General features: G+C 44.4%; 1 protein-coding gene across 1 annotated transcript; it reads right to left on the bottom strand.

The window, feature by feature from the left end:
* Positions 1–14,180: 14,180 nt before the first annotated feature.
* HTR3C (5-hydroxytryptamine receptor 3C) lies at positions 14,181–21,758 on the bottom strand. Its single transcript, XM_063621898.1, has 9 exons — positions 21,658–21,758; positions 19,921–20,087; positions 19,452–19,496; positions 18,538–18,647; positions 17,784–17,953; positions 16,264–16,424; positions 15,214–15,418; positions 14,811–15,026; positions 14,181–14,704 (listed from the first exon to the last, which is right to left on the bottom strand). Exons 1-9 carry the CDS (start codon positions 21,722–21,724, stop codon positions 14,502–14,504), a joined length of 1,344 nt encoding a protein of 447 aa, XP_063477968.1. The 5' UTR covers positions 21,725–21,758; the 3' UTR covers positions 14,181–14,501.
* Between the last annotated feature and the right edge of the window lie 740 nt (positions 21,759–22,498).

Genomic DNA, 22,498 nt, shown 5'->3' with positions numbered 1-22,498 from the left:
AATTTTGTATTTTTAATAGAGATGGGGTTTCTCCATGTTGGTCAGGCTGGTCTCAAACTCCCCACCTCAGGTGATCTGCCTGCCTCGGCCTCCCAAAGTGTTCGGATTACAGGCATGAGCCACCACGTCTGGCCCTACACTTAAAATCTTTTATCCATTTTGAGTTAATTTTGGTATATGGTTTTAGGTAAGGGTCAAACTTTATTCTTTTGCATATGGATATCCAGTTTTCCCAATACTACTACTTGAAAAGTCTGTCTTTTCCCCATTGGAACTCTTGCAAAAATAATTTGGCCATTTGTGTGAGGGTTTATTTCTGGGTTCTCTGTTCTATTCCATTGGTATACATGTCTGTCTCTTTCTTATTTATTTTTTTTTTTTGAGGTGTAGTTTCACTCTTGTTGCCCAGGCTGGAGTGCAATGGCGCGATCTCCACTCACCACAACTTCCGCCTCCTGGGCTCAAGCAATTGTCCTGCCTCAGCCTCCTGAGTAGCTGGGATTACAGGCATGCACCACCACGCCTGTCTAATTTTTTGTATTTTTAGTAGAGATGGGGTTTCTTCTTGTTGGTCAGGCTGGTCTTGAACTCTCAACCTCAGGTGATCCGTCCGCCTCAGCCTCCTGTGTAGCTGGGATTACAGGTGTGAGCCACTGTGCCCGGCCTTTTTTATTTTTTTTATTTGAGACAGAGTCTCACTCTGTCGCCCAGGCTGGAGTGCAATGGCACGATCTTGGCTCACTGCAACCTGTGCCTCTTGGATTCAAGTGATTCTCCTGCCTCAGCCTCCCAACTAGCTGGGATTACAGGCGCATGCCACCAAGCCCAGCTAATTTTTGTGTTTTTAGTAGAGACGAGGTTTCACCATGTTGGTCAGTCTGGTCTCAAACTACTGACCTCACATGATCTGCCTGCCTTGGCCTCCCAAAGTGCTGGGATTACAGGTGTGAGCACCGTGCCCAGCCTGTAGTATGTTTTGAAATCAGGGAGTGTGAATCTTCCAGCTTCATTTTCTTTTTAAAGATTGTGTCAGGTATTCAAGGTCCTTTGACATCCCATATGAATTTTAGGATGGGTTTTTCTATTTCTGCAAAAATTGTCACTGGGATTTTGACAGGAATTGCATTGAGTCTGTTCATTGCTTTAAGTAGTATTGACAGTTTAACAATTTTGTGTCTTCCATTCCATAAACATGAGATGTGTTTCCACTTGTTTATATTTTTTAAAAATTTCTTTCAGCAATGTTTTATAGTTTTCATCATATAAGAATTTTACTCCTTTGGCTAAGTTAATTCCCAAGTATTTTTTTCCTTTTGATGCCATTGTAAATGGAATTGATTTTTGTAATTTCCTTTTCTGATCATTCATTGTTAATGTATAGAAATGCAACTGATTTTGGTTTGTTTGCTTTGTATCCTGATACTTTGCTAAATTCATGTATTAGTTTTAATGCTACTAGTTTTTGTGAGATCTTTAGTATTTTCTACATGTAAAATAACATCATCTGCAAACAGAGATCATTTTACTCTTTCTTTTCCAATTTGGATGCCTTTTGTTTCTTTTTCTTGCTTACTTGCTCTGGCTAGAACTTCCAGGACTATGTGGTTTTTAGTTTGTTTTTGTTTGTGTGTTTTTAGAGATGCAGTCTTGCTCTGATTTCCAGGCTGGAGTGTGGTAGTGTGATCATAGCTCACTGCAGCCCAGAAATCCTGGGCTCAAGTGATCCTCCCACCTCAGCTGGAGTAGCTGGGACTACAGGCATGTGCCACCATGTCCAGCTAATTTTTTTTTTTTTTTTGAGACAGAGTCTTACTCTGTTGCCCAAGCTGGAGTACAGTGGCACAATCTTGGCTCACTGCAACCTCTGCTTCCTGGGTTCAAGCGATTCTCGTGCCTCAGCCTCCCAAGAAGCTGGGACTACAGGCATGCACCACCATGCCTGGCTAATTTTTGTATTTTTAGTAGAGATGGGGTTTTGCCATATCTCTACTAAAGACAGAGTTTGAGGCTGGTCTCAAACTCCTGGTCTCAAGCAATCTGCCTGCCTTGGCCTCCCAAAATGTTGAGATTACAGGTGTGAGCCACTGCACCTGGCCAACTATGTTGAATAGAAGTGGTGCAATTGAGCATCTTTGCCTTGTTCTTGATTTTAGAGAAAAAGCTTTCAGACTTTCACCATAGAGTGTGATGTTTGCTGTGGGTTTTTCATATGTGGATTTTATTATATGAATTGAGGTTGTTTCCTTCTATTCCAAGTTTGTTAAGTGTTTTTGTCATGAAAGGGTGTTGAAGTTTGTCAAATGTTTTTCTGCATTAATTGAGATGATCATTTTTTTCCCTTCATTCTGTTAATGTGGTGTATTGCATTGATCAATTGTTGTATATTGAACTATCCTTGCATTCCAGGAATAATCCTACTTGGCTATGGTATATAATTCGTTTGATATGCTACTGAATTATTTTGCTAGTATTTTATTGAGGATTTTTGCATCAATGATCATAAGGGATGGTACCTTTGTCTGGCATTGGTATCAGGGTAATACTGATCTCTTAAATGAGTTAAGAAGTTGGAACATAGTTATTTTATAATCTCTTTCAGATTGTTTTATTATATCTAGTTCTTGGTATGCTGACTGTTATGATAACTGTCTCATTGTGGTTTGTTCCTTCATGTAATTTATACTTCTTGGTTGAAAGGATGAGAATCTATATCTTTAGATAATTTTGAGATCATCTATTATAATCTTTCAACAAATGTACAGTTGACCTTTGAACACTACTGGGGTTTAGGAACACCAACACCCTGCACAGTCAAAAATCAATGTATAACTTTTGACTCCCCTAAAACTTAACTACTAATAGCCTACTGTTGTCCAGAAGCCTTACTGATAGCATGAACAATTGATTAACACATATTTTGTATATTATATGTATTATATGCTGTACTCTTATAATAAAGTAAACTGGAGTAAAGACAATGTTATTAAGAAAATCATAAGGCAGAGAAAATATACTTACTATTAATTAAATGGAAGTAGATCATCATAAAGGTCTTCATCCTTTTCATCTTCATGTAAGTAGGCTGAGGAGAAGGGGTTGGTCTTGCTGCCTCAGGGTATCAGAGGCAGAAGAAAATCTGAAGATAAGTGGATCCTTGCAGTTCAAACCCATGATGAGGAATGAGATAATTATATAGTTTCAAAGTAGCGCTCCACAAAAAAATTACCTATATGCCATACTTACTAATTAGATTTACAGTGGAGAAATCTGGCAGACATCTTTTTAACTGAGTGATAACAGTTATCATCAGTAAAGTGACAAATTGACATTGTGTACTTTCTATGATGCACTAAGAGGAACTTGGTACAACTTCTGGGGTATTCCTACTAGAGAGGCATAAGTCATGAGTAGTTGAAGAAGTAATTAGGCAAACCCAAATTGGGGAACAAAATAACTACAACATAACTAGCTATACTCTTCAAAATATCCAGATGGCGAAAGACAAGAAAAGACTGAGGCAGTGTTCCGGATTGACAGACTAAAGAGATGTAACAGCTAAATGCAGTGTGTATTCCTGGATTGGGTCCTACACCTATAAGAGACACTATTGGAGGCTGGGCGTGGTAACTCACACCTGTAATCCCAGCACTTTGGAAGGCCAAGGCAGGAAGATCACTTGAGGTCAGGAGTTTGAGACCAGCCTGGCCAACATGGCAAAACCCTGTTTCTACTAAAATTACAAAAATTAGCTGGGTGTGGTTGCGCACGCCTATTGTCCCAGCTACTCAAGAGGTTGAGGCAGGAGAATCACTTGAACCCAGGGGGTGGAGGTTGCAGTGAGCCAAGATCATGCTACTGCACTCTGGCCTGGGCAACAGAGCGAGACTGTCTCAAAAAAAAAAAAAAAAAAAAAAAAAAAGACATTATTGGAAGAATTGGCAAAGTTCAAATAGGGCTTATAAGTTAGACAATACAATACATTGTATTGATACTAATTTTCTGATTTTGATGGTTGTACTATGGTTATATAGGAGAGTGTCCTAGCTTTTAGGAAATATACACTGAAGTAGTTAGGGTTAATGGGTCATCAATTATGAAACTCACTCTCAATGATTTAGAAATATCCACAATTGGCCTGGCATGGTGGCTCACACCTGTAATCCCAGCACTTTGGGAGGCCAACAGGGGTGGATCACCTAAGGTCAGGAGTTCAAGACCAGCCTGGCCAACATGGTGAAACCCCATCTCTACTAAAAATACAAAAAATTAGCCAGGCATGGTGGTGGGCGCCTGTAATCCCAGCTACTTGGGATGCTGAGGCAGGAGAATCTCTTGAACCCGGGAGGCAGAGATTGCAGTGAGCTTAGATCAGGCCATTGCACACCAGCCTGGGCGACAAGAGCAAGACTCCGTCTTAAAAAAAAAAAAAGAAATATCCACATTTGGAAAATCTGGGTGAAGCACACACAGGAGCTCTTTGTAGAAGCTTCACAATACTTATGTAAATTTTAAATAATTTGGCTGGGCACGGTGGCTCACGCCTGCAATCCCAGCACTTTGGAAGGCCAAGATGGGTGGATCACTTGAGGTCAGGAGTTCCAGACCATCCTGGCGAACATGGGGAAACCCCATCTCTGCTAAAAATACAAAAATTAGCCGGGCTTCATGGTGCATGCCTGTAATTCCAACTACTTGAGAGGCTGGGGCAGGGAGAATTGCTTGAACCCAGGAGGTAGATGTTGTAGTGAGCCGAGATTGCGCCATTGCACTCCAACCTGGGCAACAGAGTGAGACTCCTTTTCAAAAAAAATTTTAAAAAATCATTAAAAAATAAAAAGTAAAAGGAAGAAAAAGAAAAAGTAAGTCTAGAGGTTCTGTGTGAATCTATGTCCAAAATCTCTTTCCTTTGGACCAGAACTGAATTGGGTATTGGCCTCCAGGAGAGCACAGCAGACCTCTGGCCATGCGATTGGAGCCTTCGGTTACATTTTAATTTCTTTTTAATGTTAACATGGTCACCTTTTTACTTCTTCAATTTGAATCTAGCATCTTCTAGGCCAGTAGGTTTCAACTAGGGATTCAGATAACTTATTTATGTAGTTTTATTAATATACAGATACTCAGAAATTCAGACTTATTGAATCTCTCGATGTTCTCAATATGTTCTTTGTATGTTCTTGCTATAAACTTAGCAAGTTCATGATATATGATTTTTAAAAATGTGTGCCTAAGAATAGCCATTCAAAGACTCCTGAATACTCCTGGTCCACTTCTTATATATATGATATATTAAGTCAGGATTATTGTATGTTATATCTTCATTTTTTTCTCTGTAAAGATTATGTTCATCCCTTTTTATAAATTAGATGTAATGTTCACTGTCTTTTTTGAAAATCTAGTTAATTGTCACATTTATAATTATTTTGTCAGAAGCTTTTTTTTTTGGAGATGGAGTTTCTCTCTGTTGCCCAGGCTGGAGTGCAGTGGTGTGATCTTGGCTCACTGCAAACTTCGCTTCGTGAGATAAAGCAATTCTTTTGCCTTAGCCTCCCGAGTAGCTGGGATTACAGGTGTGCACCACCATGCCTGGCTAATTTTTGTATTTTTAGTAGGGATGAGGTTTCACCATGTTGGCCAGGCTGGTCTTGAACTCCTGACATCAAGTGATCCTCCCACCTCGGCCTCGCAAAGTGCTGGGATTACAGGCTTGAGCCACTGCACCCAGCCCAAAAGCTCTTGTTGGATTGACTTTATTGTCTTGTTTTGCATTTCACAGAAACAACCAAATTTCCTTGCCAGCTGTGTAATTCTTATAACGAACTCTCATCAGATCTTTCATGTTTTAAAATTATCAGTAATAAGTTAGTAAACTAATTATAAACATTTTAAGTCTTTTGTTATCTACAGATAGTTTTTTATTTTACTCTGATGCTTCCCTGAAAGCTCAACAATCAGCTACAGGCCAGAGTGGTCTGTCTTCAATAAAGGATTATCACAAAATCCTGTGGGAAAGGACTATGCTAGATACTTTGGGCATAGTATCTGATGGCAACACTTAAACAGCTTTGAGATCATACTAGTGGACTGAGTCAGGATTTCTAGAACTCTAGTTGAGAAGCCAATGGATTTCATGAGACTGTTAACCCAAGATCCAGTCAAATAATAATTAATTATATAGGACCAAATGAACTAAGAAGGGACACTTGCAGTTTTCATTTGAAATACTGTTCATGTTGTAATATATTTTCTTTTTTCTTTTTTTTGAGACAGAGTCTCGCCCTGTCTGCCAGGCTGGCGTGCAATGGCATGATCTCAGCTCACTACAACCTCTGCCTCCCGGGTTCAAGCCATTCTCCTGCCTCAGCCTCCCAAGTAGCTGGGATTACAGGTGTGCACCACCATGCCTGGCTAATTTTTGTATTTTTAGTACAGACAGGGTTTTACCATGTTGGCCAGGCTGGTCTCGAACTCCTGACCTCAAATGATCCACCCACCGTGGCCTCCCAATGTGCTAGGATTACAGGCCTGAGCCACCATGCCTGGCCATTGTTGTAATATTCTATTTTCCAGATATTTAAGGAAGCCCATTTTCTTTCCTCTTCAGCTATTTATAAGTCAACAATTTAGTAATCATAACTCTGCTTTTTAAAAAGACTCTGTTTTTTACACTGAAGTGAAACACTCGTAAATGATACTTATTCTCCCTGCCTGACCTCTACAGGATTTGCAAACTCTTATAAAATATTCTTAATTTCATGACAATATAATTATTGTATTTTCATGACAATGTAGTTATTCGTATAGGTTCGATGACTCTGTCTTCCTTTTTACCAGGATGGAATTGGAAACGTTGGTTATGCAATCAAGGCCTTGTCTGGAGTATCATATTTTAGAAGGATGCTCATTTAATCAAATATGGTTAGACATTTCTAAAGAACTAAGGTTGACTTTGTGGAGCCAATGCTTACAAACCCCTTCCAGGAAAACTGGCCTAGTACCTGGCTTATAGCATTGCCAGTCTTACAGGTCCAGGTAGACCCAAGAACCCTAGGATATTTTGAGGACCTCAAGAAGAGACGAATTCACTCAAATTTAGGGGTTCTTCAGGTGAAATCTGGTGGTGAGTTCTTGGTGTGGCTATCTCGCTTCAAGAGGCTTTTGAAAGTCAAGTTTGGGATTTTTTGAAAACTTTTAGCAAGGCAAACTTAAGAAGGCCTAAATGGTAGTTTACCATTCTTGTTGTACCCATGTAAAGACTGAAGCCAAATGTTGAGACCAGTCTCATTTTGTGACCAAAAAGAATCTTCTTGCCAGGCACAGTGACATGTGCTTGTAATCCCAGCTACTCAGGAGGCTGAGGTGAGAGGATCATGGAGTTCAGTATCAGCCTGGGCAACATAGCAAGGCCCTATCTCAAAATAAATAAATAAAACCAATTAGCCAGATGTATTGCTACACACTTTTAGTCTCAGGTTCTTGGGAGTTAAAGTGAGAGGATCACTTGAGCCCAGGACTTTGAGGTTGTAGTGAGCTATGATCGTGTCTCTACATTCCAGTCTGGATGACTGAGTGAGATTCTGTCTCTTACGAAAAAAAGGCTGGGCGTGGTCGCTGACACCTGTAACCCAGCACTTTGGGAGGCCGAGGTGGGTGGATCATTTGAGGTCAGGAGTTCAAGACCAGCCTGGCCAACATGGTGAAACCTAATCTCTACCAAAAATACAAAAATTAGCTGGGCATGGTGGTGGGCGCCTGTAATCCCAGGTACTCGGGAGGCCGAGGCAGGAGAATCGGTTGGAACCAGGAGGCGGAGGTTGTAGTGAGCCGAGATTGCACCACTGCACTCCAGCCTGGGCGACAGAGTGAGACGCCATCTCAAAACAAAACAAAACAAAACAAAACAAAACAGAAAAAAGAATAATTTTCCTGGCTGGCCTGAAGGTAGTGAGTTATCTCGATTGTTCGTAGTCAGTTACAGATGGAATTCCTTGTTCTACTCCTTCCCTCCTTCTGCCTACTGCACTTGACTAGTCTTCAAAAAAAAGTATAATCTTCACTTGAGGTTAGGAAGGAGATTATAGAAAAGTGAGAAGATTATAGAAAAAAATTTTGTACTTCCATGAGAAACTATGCATTGACCATAGCAACTATTCCAGCTGTTGGATTCTAGCCTTGTTTACTGTCTTTGAGCTATTTTGCAGCTCTTTTTAAATTGCAGGCAATTGATGAATTTTGTAGAAGACAAAAACCAACCAATAAGAATACTTTTTTTTTTTTGAGATGGAGTCTCGCTCTGTCTCCAGGCTGGAGTGCAGTGGCCCGACCTTGGCTCACTACAACTGCTGCCTCCCAGGTTCAAGCAATTCTCCTGCCTTAGCCTCCTGAGTAGCTGGGATTATAGGCGCCTGCCACTGTGCTCGGCTAATTTTTTTGTATTTTAGTAAAGACAGGGTTTCACCCTATTGGCCAGGCTGGTTTCAAACTCCTGGCCTCAGGTGATCCGCCCTCCTTGGCCTCCCAAAGTGCTAGGATTACAGGCATGAGCCACCGCGCCTGGCCGTCATAGTGTAGTTTAAGTACTACTTATTTTGTATAGATTTTGACATCTATGCTATATATATGGAATAATCAGTATCATGAGCATCACCTTTGAATTATGAAGGATGACAATATAGACTAGTTTTCCTAAATGCCAGATGTGGATGAGAAGTTTGCAACAAAGCTAGTAAAATCATTAAGGAGAAATGATAGTGAAAGGGTTGGTATAAGGAAAAATACATGGGCCAGGCACGGTGGCTCACGCCTGTAATCCCAACACTTTGGGAGACCGAGGAGGGTGGATCACAATGTCAGGAGTTCAAGACCAGCCTGGCCAACATGGCGAAGTCTCGTCTCTACCAAAAACTACAAAAAATTAGCCAGGTGCAGTGGCAGGTGCCTGTAATCCCAGCTACTTGGGAGGCTGAGCAGGAGAATCGCTTGAACCCGGGTGGCAGAGGTTGCAGTGAGCCAAGATTGCACCACTGAGCTCCAGCCTGGACAACAAGAGTGAAACTGTCTCAAAAAAAAAAAGGAAAAATACAGGAAGAGTAATGGAGGAAGGAGAGAGGGAGAGGGGAGGGAGTGGTGGTGAAGAGCAGACAGATGAGCTTGTTTTTCAGAGAAACAAATAGAGATGAAAGAAGAGAGAGGATAAGTGTGAAATACGGTATTGTCCATAGACATTTTGGATTTCCGGAAGATGGAAGGAATCAAAGATAATGATGAGACAAAAACATACCATAAGAGGCCAGGCGTGGTGGCTCATGCCTGTAATTCCAGCACTTTGGGAGGCCGAGGCAGGTGAATCACTTGAGGTCAGGAGTTTGAGACCAGCCTGGCCAACATGACAAAACCCTGTCTCCACTAAAAATATTTTAAAAAATTAGCCGGGTGTTGTGGTGCACACCTGTAATCCCAGCTAGTCGGGAGGCTGTAGAAGGAGAATGGCTTGAACCCAGCAAGCAGAGGTTGTGGTGAGCCAAGATCGCACCATTGCACTCCAGCCTGGGTGACAGAGTGAGACTCTGTTTCAAAACAAAACAAAACAAAACAAAAAAATCCCCAAAAAACATACCATAAGAATGGTCAGATATATGAACTACCGAAAGAAAAGTAGGGAGAAATTACTCTTGGAGAAAGTCTTCTGAGAATTATTTAAATAATAAGAAAATAGGATAGGCGTGGTGGCTCACATCTGTAATCCCAACACTTTGGGAGGCCGAGGCGGGTGGATCACCGGAGGCCAGGAGTTCGAGACCAGCATGACCAACATGGTGAAACCCCGTCTCTACTAAAAATACAAAAAAAAAAAAAAATTAGCTGGGCCTGGTGGCAGGTGCCTGTAATCCCTGCTACTTGGGATGCTGAGGCAGGAGAATCGCTTGAACCTGGGAGGCGGAGGTTGCAGTGAGCCAAGATCGTGCCACTGCACTCCAGCCTGGGCAACAGAGCAAGACTCCATCTCAAGAAAAGAAAAAAAAGAAAAGAAAAGAAAGAAAGAAAATAAACAATGAGACGTGAAGAGGCTGTGAGCATAACCCTAGATACTGCCAAGGAAAGGAGAGAGTGGGACATGAGTAGAAATTACCCAAGCAGTTAGACAATAATCAAACATTTGACGAGAGTAGTGTATCCAGGGCCAATCATCTGATTTTTACAGAGTTCATAAATTTCCAATGTACACTCCTACAGAGGTTTTTAATAGAAAATAGAGGAAAAAAATAAAGTTATTATCACAAGGGCTAGTATGTGTGTGTATGTGTGTGTATTTATTTATTGAGATAGAGTCTCACTCTGTCGCCAAGGCTGGAGTGCAGTGGTGCGATCACAGCGCTCTGCAGCCTAGACCTCCTGCGCTCAAGCGATCCTCCCACCTCAGCCCCTCAAGTAGCTGGGACTACAGGCACACTCCACCATACCCAGCTGATTGTTGTTGTTGTAGAGACGAAGTCTTATGCTGCCCAGGCTGATCTCGAACTCCTGGGCTGAAGCAATCCTCCCACCAAGGCCTTCCAAAGTTTTGGGATTACAGGCATGAGCCACCACACCCCTCCTTTTCTCTTTCTTAAAATGAGAGATATCAGAAACCAGAACCACTCCCTCCCAAATTGTGAAACATCTGTAACGTTCCTGCTGACCTATGTTGGCTAGTAGTAGTTGAATATATTTTGCCTCATTTTCAGGTCGTGTTTTACCCCACAAGTCTCACTTCCACCTGAACATATCAGCAGAATGTTCTTTTGCAAAGGGCATTGTCAAACAAAAGTCTTAGCACAGAAAACCTAAAGTTGCATATGTATGAAAAAAATCGCAAGATGACATCTAGAGAAATATAAACATGGAAATGGGGAAGGAAAAAGAAATGATACAAAAGTGATCTTAAGAAATTTGAAATTCCTCAAAGACTTAACAGATATTTTTCACTTTAAGTTATTGGCAAAAACCAATTGAGTTTCTGAGTGGGAAATATGTTCCAAGTAATGGAAAGGAGAAGGAAACAAGATAATCTGATATCAGAACTGCCTTTGCCAGGATATAAGTAACATCTCCAAGAACTCAGAGATAGTTGACACATGAAGATGTGTTGCTGATTGTCCACATTCGATAAAGAAAATAAAATAAAATATATTGGGAAGGGATTTATAGCTAGAGCTAGTAAAATGTGGATTTTGGCTGGCTGGCATTCATTCACACATTTACTCGTTCAACAATGCTGTATTCACTTCTCAAAAGAAGACATATATGTGGCCAAGAAGCATATGAGAAAATGCTCAATATCACTAATCATTAGGGAAATGCAAATCCAAACCACAGTGATATACCATTTCACACCCATCAGATTGGCTGTTATTTAAAAGTTGAAAAAGTAACAGATGCTAGGCTGGGCACGGTGGCTCACGCTTGTAATCCCAGCACTTTGGGAGGCTGAGGCAGGCGGATCACAAGGTCAGGAGATCGAGGCCATGGTGAAACCCCGTCTCTACTAAAAATACAAAAAATTAGCCGGGCGTGCTGGCGGGCGCCTGTGGTCCCAGCTACTCGGAGAGGCTGAGGCAGGAGAGTGGCGTGAGCCCGGGAGGCAGAGCTTGCAGTGAGCCGAGATTGCGCCAATGCACTCCAGCCTGGGCGACAGAGCGAGACTTCGTCTCAAAAAAAAAAAAAAAAAAAAAAAGTAACAGATGCTGGAGAGGTTGTGGAGGAAAGAGAACATGTATATGCTGCTGATGTGAATGTAAATTAGTTCAGCCACTGTGGAAAGCAGTGTGGAGATTTCTCAAAGAACTTAAAATAGAGCTACCATTTGACCCAGCAATTCTATTACAGATATATACTCAAATGAATGTAAATCATTCTACCATAAAGACACGTGCAAATGTATGTTCATTTTAGGACTATTCACAATAGCAGACATGGAATCAACCTAGAAGCACATCAGTGGTGGACTGGATAAAAAAATATGGTTCATATGCACATGGAATACTACACAGCCATAAAAAGGAGATAGTGGCCTTTGCAGAAACATGGTTGGAGCTGGAGGCCTTATCTTAAGAGAATTAACACAGGAACAGAAAACCTAGTACTGCCAGGTGCAGTGGCTCAGGCCTGTAATCCCAACACTTTGGGAGGCCGAGGCAGGTGGATCACCTGAGGTCAGGAGTTTGAGACCAGCCTGACCAACATGGAGAAACCATGTCTCTACTAAAAATACAAAATCAGCTGGGCATGGTGGCACATGCCTGTAATCCCAGCTACTTGGGAGGCTGAGGCTGGAGAATAGCTTGAACCCGGGAGGTGGAAGTTGCATGAGCCAAGATCATGCCATTGCACCCCAGCCTGGGTAACAAGAGCAAAACTCCATCTCAACAAAAAAAAAAAAAAAGAAAAAAAAAACCTAACCTGTCAGGTATTAAGCTAATTACCTGGATGACAATATTATCTGTACACCAAACCCCTGCGATATGTAATTTACCCAGGTAACAAACCTGCACATGTACCCCTTGAACCTAAAAGTTGGAAAGAAAAAAACAAAAAAAACCCCAAGTCTGTGTTAAGTATCCATGATGTGCCAGATATGGTACCATGCGCTAAACTATAAAAATGGATGAGACGTTGACCCTGATCTTTATGAAAGCATACTCTTAGGGGAGGCAGAAGGGCAAACAAATAAATCCCTGAAATGTGTTTATCCAATTGAAATATCATCCAGAAATTTGTCGCTGGTGTTTTTTGACTTTCTCTTTCAATTTCTGTTTCTCCTCAGGGTGTTGCTGGCAGCTAGCTATTAGAATTCTCCCATGATTATAGCTGTTGATGAAGGTGTGAACTACTATATTATTATTATTATTTTTTGAGACAGAGTCTCGCTCTATCACCCAGGCTGGAGTGCAGTGGCACAATCTCGGCTCACTGCAACTTCTGCCTCCTGGGTTCAATCAATTCTTCTGCCTCAGCCTCCCGAGTAGCTGGGACTACAGGTGCACGCCACCACATCCGGCTAGTTTTTGTATTTTTAGTAGAGATGGGGTTTCACCATATTGGCCAGGCTGGTCTCGAACTCCTGATCTTGCAATCTGTCCACCTTGGGCTCCCAAAGTGCTAAGATTACAGGTGTGAGCTACCGAGCCCTGCTGTGAACTACTATTAACAGGGAACTTAAAAAACTTTTTTTGTTTTATTTTATTTTTAAGAGACTGGTTCTTGCCCTGATGCCCAAGCTGGATTGCAAGGGTGCGATCGTGGCTCCCCGTAACTTTGAACTGGGCTCAAGTGATCCTCCTACCTTAGTCCCTAGAGTAGCTAGGACTACAGGCATGTACCACTGCACCTGGCTAATTTTTAATTAATTAATCAGTTAATTATTATTTTTGTAGAGACAAGGTCTCGCTTTGTTGCCCAGGCTGGTCTCAAACTTCTAGCCTCTCTCCTCGGCCTCCCAAAGTGCTGGGATTACAGGCATGAACCACCCAGCCTCAAGCATGCATATTTAGAAAGCCCACCCTGTTTGATGTTGTGAAGTAAGAGAAACCTGTTAGAATAAAAAAGAATGACACAAGATATGATTTATTTCAAAGAGCAATTTCAGGAATGAGAGGTAAAGGAAAGTGAAAAAGAAATGGTTGCTGAAAGGAACACTTTGCATTTATAAACATTTTATTGCAAATGAAATAATTTCTTGCAAATAAGACTTGGCCTTCTTATTCTTATAAAACTCTGAAAGTGTCTAAAACCCTTAAAATCACATCAGATTACACCTGCTTAGTGGGAAGTATCAAAGCTTCTGCAAGAGGATTCTCCACCCCAGAGTTTGTAGACTTATAATAAATATAACGAACAGGGCTGGGTGAGGTGGTTCACGCTTGTAATCCCAACACTTTGGGAGGCCGAGGCGGGCGGAACACTTAAGGTCAGGAGTTCCAGACCAGCCTGGCCAACATGGCGAAACCCTGTCTCTACTAAAAATACAAAAATTACCTGGGTGTGGTGGTATGCACCTGTAATCCCAGCTACTTGGGAAGCTGAGGCATGAGAATCATGCCTGGGAGGCGGAGGTTGCAGTGAGCTGAGATGGCATCATCTTGCACTCCATCTCGATAAATAAATAAATAAATAAACAAACAAATAAACTGAAGAGCCAGTGCTTCCTGGAAAGTTGTTTACTGGGGTGATCAATCAAGGAGAGACTCCACTGACCTGGACTTCCATTGATCAGGGAGTGAGGAGTTAGGTGGTAGGTCAGGGAGACTGAAGGAGAGCAGGAATGAGCAGCCTGAGGAGCAGTCAGGAAATTGTACAGGGCCGTCCCGAACCTGCTTGGTAGTGCTGTGTTGGAGTTTTTGGAATTTAGAAGGGGACATGGTAGTTACTGGGGATAAGTGGCTAAGATCAGGAAAGTGAGTCTGGCTGGCCCAAGACCAGCAGAAACTCCAAGCTGTTGTTTGCCAGAGAGGGGGGATGTCTGCTTAGGTGTTCCAGAGGACGATGACAGTAAGGATGGAGGAGGCCATGAAGAGCAGGTAGAGGCGGAAGAGCAGGGTGTCCATCGCGTGGCTGAACTGCACCCACAGCTCCATTAGCTGGGTCTTTGTCCATCCTGAGCCCCCATCTGGCTCAGTCTCTCTGGGTCCCAGCTTCTTCCCTGCTAACTCCCCCGGCTCCTTTGGGCCTGTGGAGAGGACAGAGGCTCAGTCATGGAGTGGGAAGGGGACAGGATTAGAGGAGTGTGGGGCCCAGTGTGAAGGGCGAGTGTGGGCAGTGCTGGCTTCCCTCACCAGGCAGGTGGGTGGGGGTGAGACCCAGGCCCTTATTTCCCTTCTGGGGCGCAGTGGGACAGCATCTCCCTGGGCTGGTGCAGTGGAGCAGCAGGGAGTGAAGCCACTGAGGCATGGGTGGGGGCTGGGTGGTGGCCACGTGCAGCAGGTGGGTGATGAAGACGGTCTCCAGCAGGCTGACCACCATCAGGGACAGGCACAGGGCAAAGTAGACACCTGAGGGCAGAGCAAATCATAAACAAACCAGGCAAATTTATCTCTAAGCATTTATCATGCCTCTTTCCTAAATCCAGTCTTCTTTCACAGCCCCTTCCTTCCTTCAGTGGAGCAGCAGCCATTTCTCCTGGCCCTCCTCCCTGGCCCCGGGTGCCCTTTCTCCTCCCGAAAGTGAGAGGAGCCATACTGATGAGGGGGGTGCCACTGGCAGGGAGCAAGTCATTCATCATGAGCAAGAAGACGTTGTAGCCCAGCAGAAGCGTTATCTTGAATGGGGCACGATTCTCACTCTCTGCTGGCAGGTAGAAGCTGAGGGCATCAATGGCAACCAGAAAGCTACTGGGCACCAGCAGGTTTATGATGTAGAGGCTGGGCCTGCGCCTGATGGCCACCTGGAGAGAGACCGGAGAAGATGGCAAATAAATAGACAGCAGAGGGCTCAATTTGCATATCTGACCCCTAATCCTTGCCAATGTGCTGTGAGGCTGCTGGGGACGACTTTTTTAAGTAACACTTGTGCATATAATTGTGCTCGTCTAATAGGAGCCTCTGATTTGTTGTCTAATTTTTATTCATTTTTAACTTACTAGGAACACAATGACTAGAATTTAAGGTGCAAGTGGACCCTTTAAGTCATTCTGAGCAGTAGGGGTGAGCTGTTCCATTCTGAGCGGCAGGGCTTATTACAGTCCAGCCATTCCTCTCCTCTCCAGAGCAGGAGTGGGTGAATGAGGAGTGGGTGAATGGGGAGGTGGGAGGCCTTGGGGATCCTGCTTCAGGGTAATTAGGTAGATGGGGCAGTGGGAAGCAGATGCCCAAACCTCTGGAGCTTTATTTTTATTTTATTTTATTTTTTGAGACGGAGTCTTATTCTGTCTTGCCCAGGCTGCAGTGCAGTGGCATTATCTCAGCTCACTGCAGCCTCCGCCTCCTGGGTTCAAGCCATTCTCCGGTCTCAACCTCCCGAGTAGCTGGGACTACAGGCATGTGCCACCACACCCGGCTAATTTTTGTGTTTTTTTTAAGTAGAGACGGGGTTTCACCATGTTGGCCAGGCTGGTCTTGAACTCCTGACCTTGTGATCCGCCTCCCTCGGCCTCCCAAAGTGCTGGGATTACAGGTGTGAGCCACTGCACCCGGCCGGGAGCTTCTTTTTTACTTCCCAAAGAGCCTTAGGTCAAGAGGACAATCAAAGGGCTGCTGGGATCAGAAGTCAAACAGGGGCCCCTGGACTCACATAGAACATGATCTGGTCATATAGGTCGTTGCCCATGGCCATCTTTGGGGTGGCCTTGTTGATGCCCAAGAGCTCCCACTCCCCCTTGGTTCGGATGACGTTGCGAGACGTGTCTGTGATCTCCCACACCTCCTTGTCCATGCCCAGCAGCATGCCGTCCACTGGAAGGGAGGCCGGTCAGTTCATTGCAGACGTTTTCCCAAGCCTCCCGCCCATGAAATTGGATTCCTCCCCCACTGAGCTTCTAAAACAAATTTTCCTCTGTCCTTTTAAAGCAGGGTATTCTGGTTTTCTCAGAAGTGGGTTACCGGACTAGCAATTCATATGTGTGTGGGCAGCGGCATTAATTTCTTTTGTTGTTGAAAACAAGAGTGAGTCAAGTTCGTTATGGGAATATTGGATATGACTCAAACGTGAGTCAAGAACTTCTGGAGTCATGCCTATTTTCCTTCTCAGTCCCCCAGTTGTATGGTGGTGTTTTAGTGGAATCAAGCTTGAATAGCTCAATATTTTAATAATTATAGGCATGCCCATTTTGATGGTTTTAGTTTATCCAAATCTGCCACATGACACCTGGTGGCATTCGGTTATATTAATTTACCGGTTTTTAAGTGTGTTAGCTATTAGAGTTAAAAGATTTGAGCTAAAAATTATAGGTGTGCAGCAGCTCAGAGTCAGCTGGGCCTCATTTGGCACAAGGGCCACTCAGCTTGTAAAGCAGCAGTTCGTAACCCTGTCTGCATGTTAGCATCACCTGGGCCCTACCTGGAACAATTTAATTGGCATCTGGGGTGATGTGCGGTTATTAGGCTTTTGTTTTTGTGTTTTGTTTTGTTTTGTTTTGAGACGGAGTCTCGCTCTGTCGCCCAGGCTGCAGTGCAGTGGGGCAGTCTCGGCTCACTGCAACCTCCACCTCCCAAGTTTCACGCCATTCTCCTACCTCAGCTTCCTGAGTAGCTGGGACTACAGGTGCCCACCACCACGCCAGGCTAATTTTTTGTATATTTAGTAGATATGAGATTTCACTGTGTTAGCCAGGATGGTCTCGATCTCCTGACCTTGTGATCTGCCCCCCTCGGCCTCCCAAAGTGCTGGGATTACAGGCGTGAGCCACCGTGCCCAATCTGTTTTTTGTTTTAAAAACAGAGTCTCACTCTGTCACCCAGGCTGGAATGCAGTGTGCAATCACAGCTCACTGCAGCCTCAGCCTCTCTGGCTCAAACAATCCTCCTGCCTCAGCCTCCCAAGTAGCTGGGGCTAATTCTTTTTATATTTTGTAGAGATGGGGGTCTCACTATGTTGCCCAGGCTGGTCTCAAACTCCTGGGCACAAGCGTTTGTCCCGCCTTTGCCTCCCAAAGTGCGAGCCACTGCGCCTGGCCAGTTATTGGTATTTTCAAAAAGCTTTGTTAGGCCACCAGAGTGGAGCAACACTGATCCAAAACCTTTTCTAACGATACCTACACCACTCAAATGTCTTTCCCTGAATCTTAAACAGCTACCAAAATGTGTCACACTTACCCGTGTAGAGGAAAGAACTGAAGGTGAAGGTACAGTTCTGTTGGTCAAAAGGGAAGTAGAAGATGTCCAGGTTACAGATGCTGGTCACCTTCATTGGCTTATCATACTTTATTCGACCTTCACTGCTGATATAGGCAGTGAGACCCGAAGGCGTCTGATCCACATCCATGCTGTTTGGGGAAGGGAGGGAAGAGATGGAGGCTTAATCAGCTCTTGTCTCCCTTCCTTCCAGGGTCTCCCCTGCTGTGCTCTCCTTCTGGGCTCTTTCTCTTTTTATTTTTATTTTTTTTGTTTTTGAGACAGTTTCACTCTTGTAGCCCAGGCTGGAGTTCAGTAGCGCAATCTCAGCTCACTGCAACCTCCGCCTCCCAGGTTCAAGCAATTTTCCTGCCTCAGCCTCCCAAGTAGCTGGGATTACAGGGATGTGCCACCACACCTGGCTAATTTTGTATTTTTAGTAGAGATGAGGTTTCACCATGTTGGCCAGGCTGGTCTCGAACTTCTGACCTCAGGTGATCCACCTGCCTTGGCCTCCCAAAGTGCTGGGATTACAGGCGTGAGCCACCGTGACTGGCCCTGGGCTCTTTCTTTAATGTCACTCTCTCGCCTCTTCTACTCGTAGTGATTTGTGGAAGTCGGTTCTTTGAGACTATGTGTCTGTCTGAATCTTTTGGTGGCCCCATGCCCTGTGCTGACCCTAGGCTGTTCTCAGCAGATGAGGTTTCACGCTGGCTTCCCCAGCCTGCATACGCACGATTCCAAGATGAAGATGTCTGGGAGCCACAGGTTTTCAGCTAATACCGTGAGTTTATTGATGCCAGCACACTCTTTTGGGTTCCAGTTAATGAAAGGATTGTCCCACACCTGCATCAGGGCAGTGAGGGACAGAGGTGAGTGACGGTGAGCTTTTCCTGTCGGCCTCTCCCACCGTTTCCATTCTTCTTTAAACCTTGATCCTCCCACTCCCATTTGTGACCCTAATAACAACAGCTTATCCCCCCGATTCTTGATTTAACAAGGTGTCACAAGAAAAGTACCCCTTGATAGCCTTTTGGCAGGCGGATATTAAATATGGCCTAAAACCACTTGGAGTTAGGACCACACCAATATTTTGGCCTGCACTTGGCCTTTTTTTTTTTTTTTTGAGTTGCTATTTCAATCTTCCTAAGACTCCCAGGGAGGTTTGGGTCCCCATGGTGAGTCCAGTTCTACATGGAGTTATTTTGTCCCAGATCCCAGAAAAAGTTATACTTTGCGTAGAGGTTTGAACTAGAAAACTTTTAAGTCACTTTTTCTGTGTGTGTGTGTGTGTGATGGAGTTTCGCTCTTGTCACCTAGCATGGGGTGCAGTGGCGCAATCTTGGCTCTCTGCAACCTCTGCCTCCCCGGTTCAAGCAATTTTCCTGCCTCAGCCTCCTGAATAGCTGGGATTACAGGCACCTGCCACCATGCCCAGCTAATTTTTGTATTTTTAGTAGAGACGGGGTTTCACCATGTTGGCCAGGCTGGTCTTGAACTCCTGACCTCAGGTGATCCACCTGCCTCGGCCTCCCAAAGTGCTGGGATTACAGGCGTGAGCCACTGCTCCTGGCCCCTTTAAGTCACTTCTAACTGCTCAGGCTTAAAATTATAAATGAAGTGGGGAGGAGATAGTTGAATCTGCCTTACCAAATCCGTCCACAGGAATGATGTCAGCAGCTGGAGCTGTGCATCCTGACAAGGAAATTTCCACTCAGGATTATTAGTGTAAAAAGGTTTGGCCAATGCCCACCTCATATTCCCACCAATATTTACTAATTTATTGGGCCAGGCATTGTTGTAGATGCTGAATTGTCTTTTCCTCACTTGTTTCCCCTGTGTCTATGGGCAATTCTGATTTTAATTAATATACAGACTACTTTTTTCTACAGCATTCTAGAAATGACAGGATTCAAAGACAAATGGCTTCCTGAAAAAATATCACTGCAGTATTCTTCTTTGTGCATCTCCATTGCATAGGAAAACCATCTAACTTGTGTTAAATCCATCCAGGGTACCTATTGTTCACCACGGGGCCAGGGCCATGTTGGGTTGACAGGGCAGAGGGTCCTCGTTCCTTATGAGAAGCCATGGAAAAGATGCAGGGACTAAGTCTCACCACTCCCAGGATGGCAGACAGGGTGAAGGAGATGTTGACACGGGTAGGGATGCTGTAGTTGGTGAATGGACGGAAGGCCTTTCTGTCAAACACTGCTTGGAAGGCAGCAGGGTCAACCCCACGCTGGTCAAAGCCTGAGCAATTGATGGTAAAAGCGTCGCCTCTTCCTATAGAGAGCAGAGACTGCGTGAGAGAGGGACTCTATTTCTAGGGCTGGAATCTCTCTGCAGAGAGATAAAATAGGGGACATACTGAGAGGAGCAGGTGAGCCCCTCCTTCCCATGCCAAGACTCCCCAAGGCCATGGTTGGGGAGGATGGGCTGGGCTGGTAGGCAAATGGTGGAAGTCGATGTGGTGAGCTGAGGTCAGGGCTCCATTCTCATTCCCATTGTTTCATCCTCATGCAAAGTTTGCCTAAATCTATATGAAAACTTGGCCTAAGTGCGATGGCAGCTACTTCCAGGAGTCCTTTAATGTACCCATCACAAGACTCTTGGCTCACCTAGCAGTAGAACTGCCCAAAACTTGTGGTCCAAGTCACCTAAAAATCGATGCTAATGTATTTCTCTCTCTAACTCTTAGGATCTTAAGTCTACTGAAGGCAAGAACTGATTTATCAAGAGGATAAGAGACATTTTACACAACTGCTCTTACTAGGTAGATGTAAGAAACGTGGTAGGTATCTGACTAGGTGCTTACCTTGGTGCTATGCATTTATTTTGCTCTTCTCAGATTTAGTGACCTCAGTTATCTCATGGGTTATTTCTAGCATCGGGATCATGAGGTGACATCACTGAGCATACAGCATTTGTTCAGTCACAAAGTGAGGCCGGTGTCCTGGGCACGGTGACTCATGCCTATAATCCCAGCACTTTGAGAGGCCGAGGTGGGCGGATCACAAGGTCAAGAGATCGAGACCATCCTGGCCAACATGGTGAAACCCTATCTCTACTAAAAATACAAAAATTAGCTGGGCATAGTGGTGCGCGCCTGTAATCCCAACTACTCAGGAAGCTGAGGCAGGAGAATCGCTTGAACCCGAGAGGCGGAGGTTGCAGTGAGCCAAGATTGTGCCACTGCACTCCAGCCTGGGCGACAAAGCGAGACTTCATGTCAAAAAACAAACAACAACAACAAAACCACAAAGTGACGCCAGTGCAGATATTGTCTCTCGGCCATGGCCAGGGAGCTATCTGGGTAGTACCTGAGTGGCATCTTTGCCCCATTGCCATCATTATATGGTCCTTTTCTCTGCCTCCTTCTCTCTATCTCCATCTCTTTCCATAATATTTAAGGTATGTGCCCAGATTGGGAACAGATATTACCTCATGGAAGCAAAATATCTGCTCATTTCCACCTCAGATTGTCCCCTCCCTCAGGGCATGTTTAAAATCAGTGGCTACTCTTCTCATAGATATCATATCAGGAGAAACAGAGACAAGGAGAGGGGGAAGAAGGGTGTGGTAGAGGAGCATCAGAAGTCGGTGAAAAGGTGGAATTGGAGAAGAGGTGAAATGAGACAGTTTGATAGATCCCTGTGCAGGCAGGAATAGAGAAAGTCTGTGTGTACTCATCAGTGAACTGTCTTTCTATCTGTCACCAAAAGGAAATCAGGACACAGACGTTATGGAAGAAATATTTAACATGTTAATTCTGAATGCCCTCCAAGTGCTAGAGGTGAGTCCAGGTGTCCCTCGGAACCACACTCTGGTCTTCCCTGTTCTTGTCCCATCTTACCTTGAAGCAGAAGACTGACAGTGAGGCAGAGGAGGACACTCCACCTTGCAGGCCACCCTCCTTCCATTCTTCTTTCTGGACTCTTCTCTGGGGACTCACCAGGAGCCCCCAAAGCCTGGAGCTTAAAGGAGCTCAGACCACACCTTGGTTGCTGGTTTTGAATACAACTCATGGCAAGTGACCACTCCCTGTGAGAGCCTGTGACCAGAGAGGTCCCAGCCAAGTGTCCTGCATTGGCTCTGCCCAGATGCACCTTCCGGGCTCCAGGCAGGCAGGAAATTGGGCGGACACTAGGGGAGAAGCACTCTATTTGGCAGCTGTGTGCTGAGATCCAAAACAAAATAACGTGCCTTAATGAGAGAATGTAGGCTGGGGAAATTAGGATTGTGTGCTTCCAAGACCAGGGAATCTGTGTGCACCAAGACCAGGTGGCAATACTTAGTGATTTGGTTATGAATACCAAAGTATCTTTTTTTTTTTTTTTTTTTTTGAGACAGTCTCTCTCTGTCACCCAGGCTGGAGTGCAGTGGCATGATCTTGGCTCACTGCAACCTCCACCTCCCTGGTTCAAGCAATTCTCCTGCCTCAGCCTCCTGAGTAGCTGGGACTACAGGTGTGTGCCACCACACCTGCCTAATTTTTTATATTTTTAGTAGAGACAGGGTTTCACTGTGATAGCCAGGATGGTCTCGATCTCCTGACCTCGTGATTCACCCGCCTCGGCCTCCCAAAGTGAGCCACCGAGCCCGGCCCCCTTACTAAAGTATCTTACAGCTTTTGTTGACATTGGAATTATTCCAAATGCCAAATTATAAAGCTTGGTTCATACCTTCATCATCTA

This window comes from Symphalangus syndactylus, chromosome 17, assembly GCF_028878055.3.
Source record: "Symphalangus syndactylus isolate Jambi chromosome 17, NHGRI_mSymSyn1-v2.1_pri, whole genome shotgun sequence".
Taxonomy (NCBI): domain Eukaryota; kingdom Metazoa; phylum Chordata; class Mammalia; order Primates; family Hylobatidae; genus Symphalangus; species Symphalangus syndactylus.
Note: the sequence above shows the minus strand (reverse complement) of the source record. Positions and strands in the feature narration are given on the sequence as shown.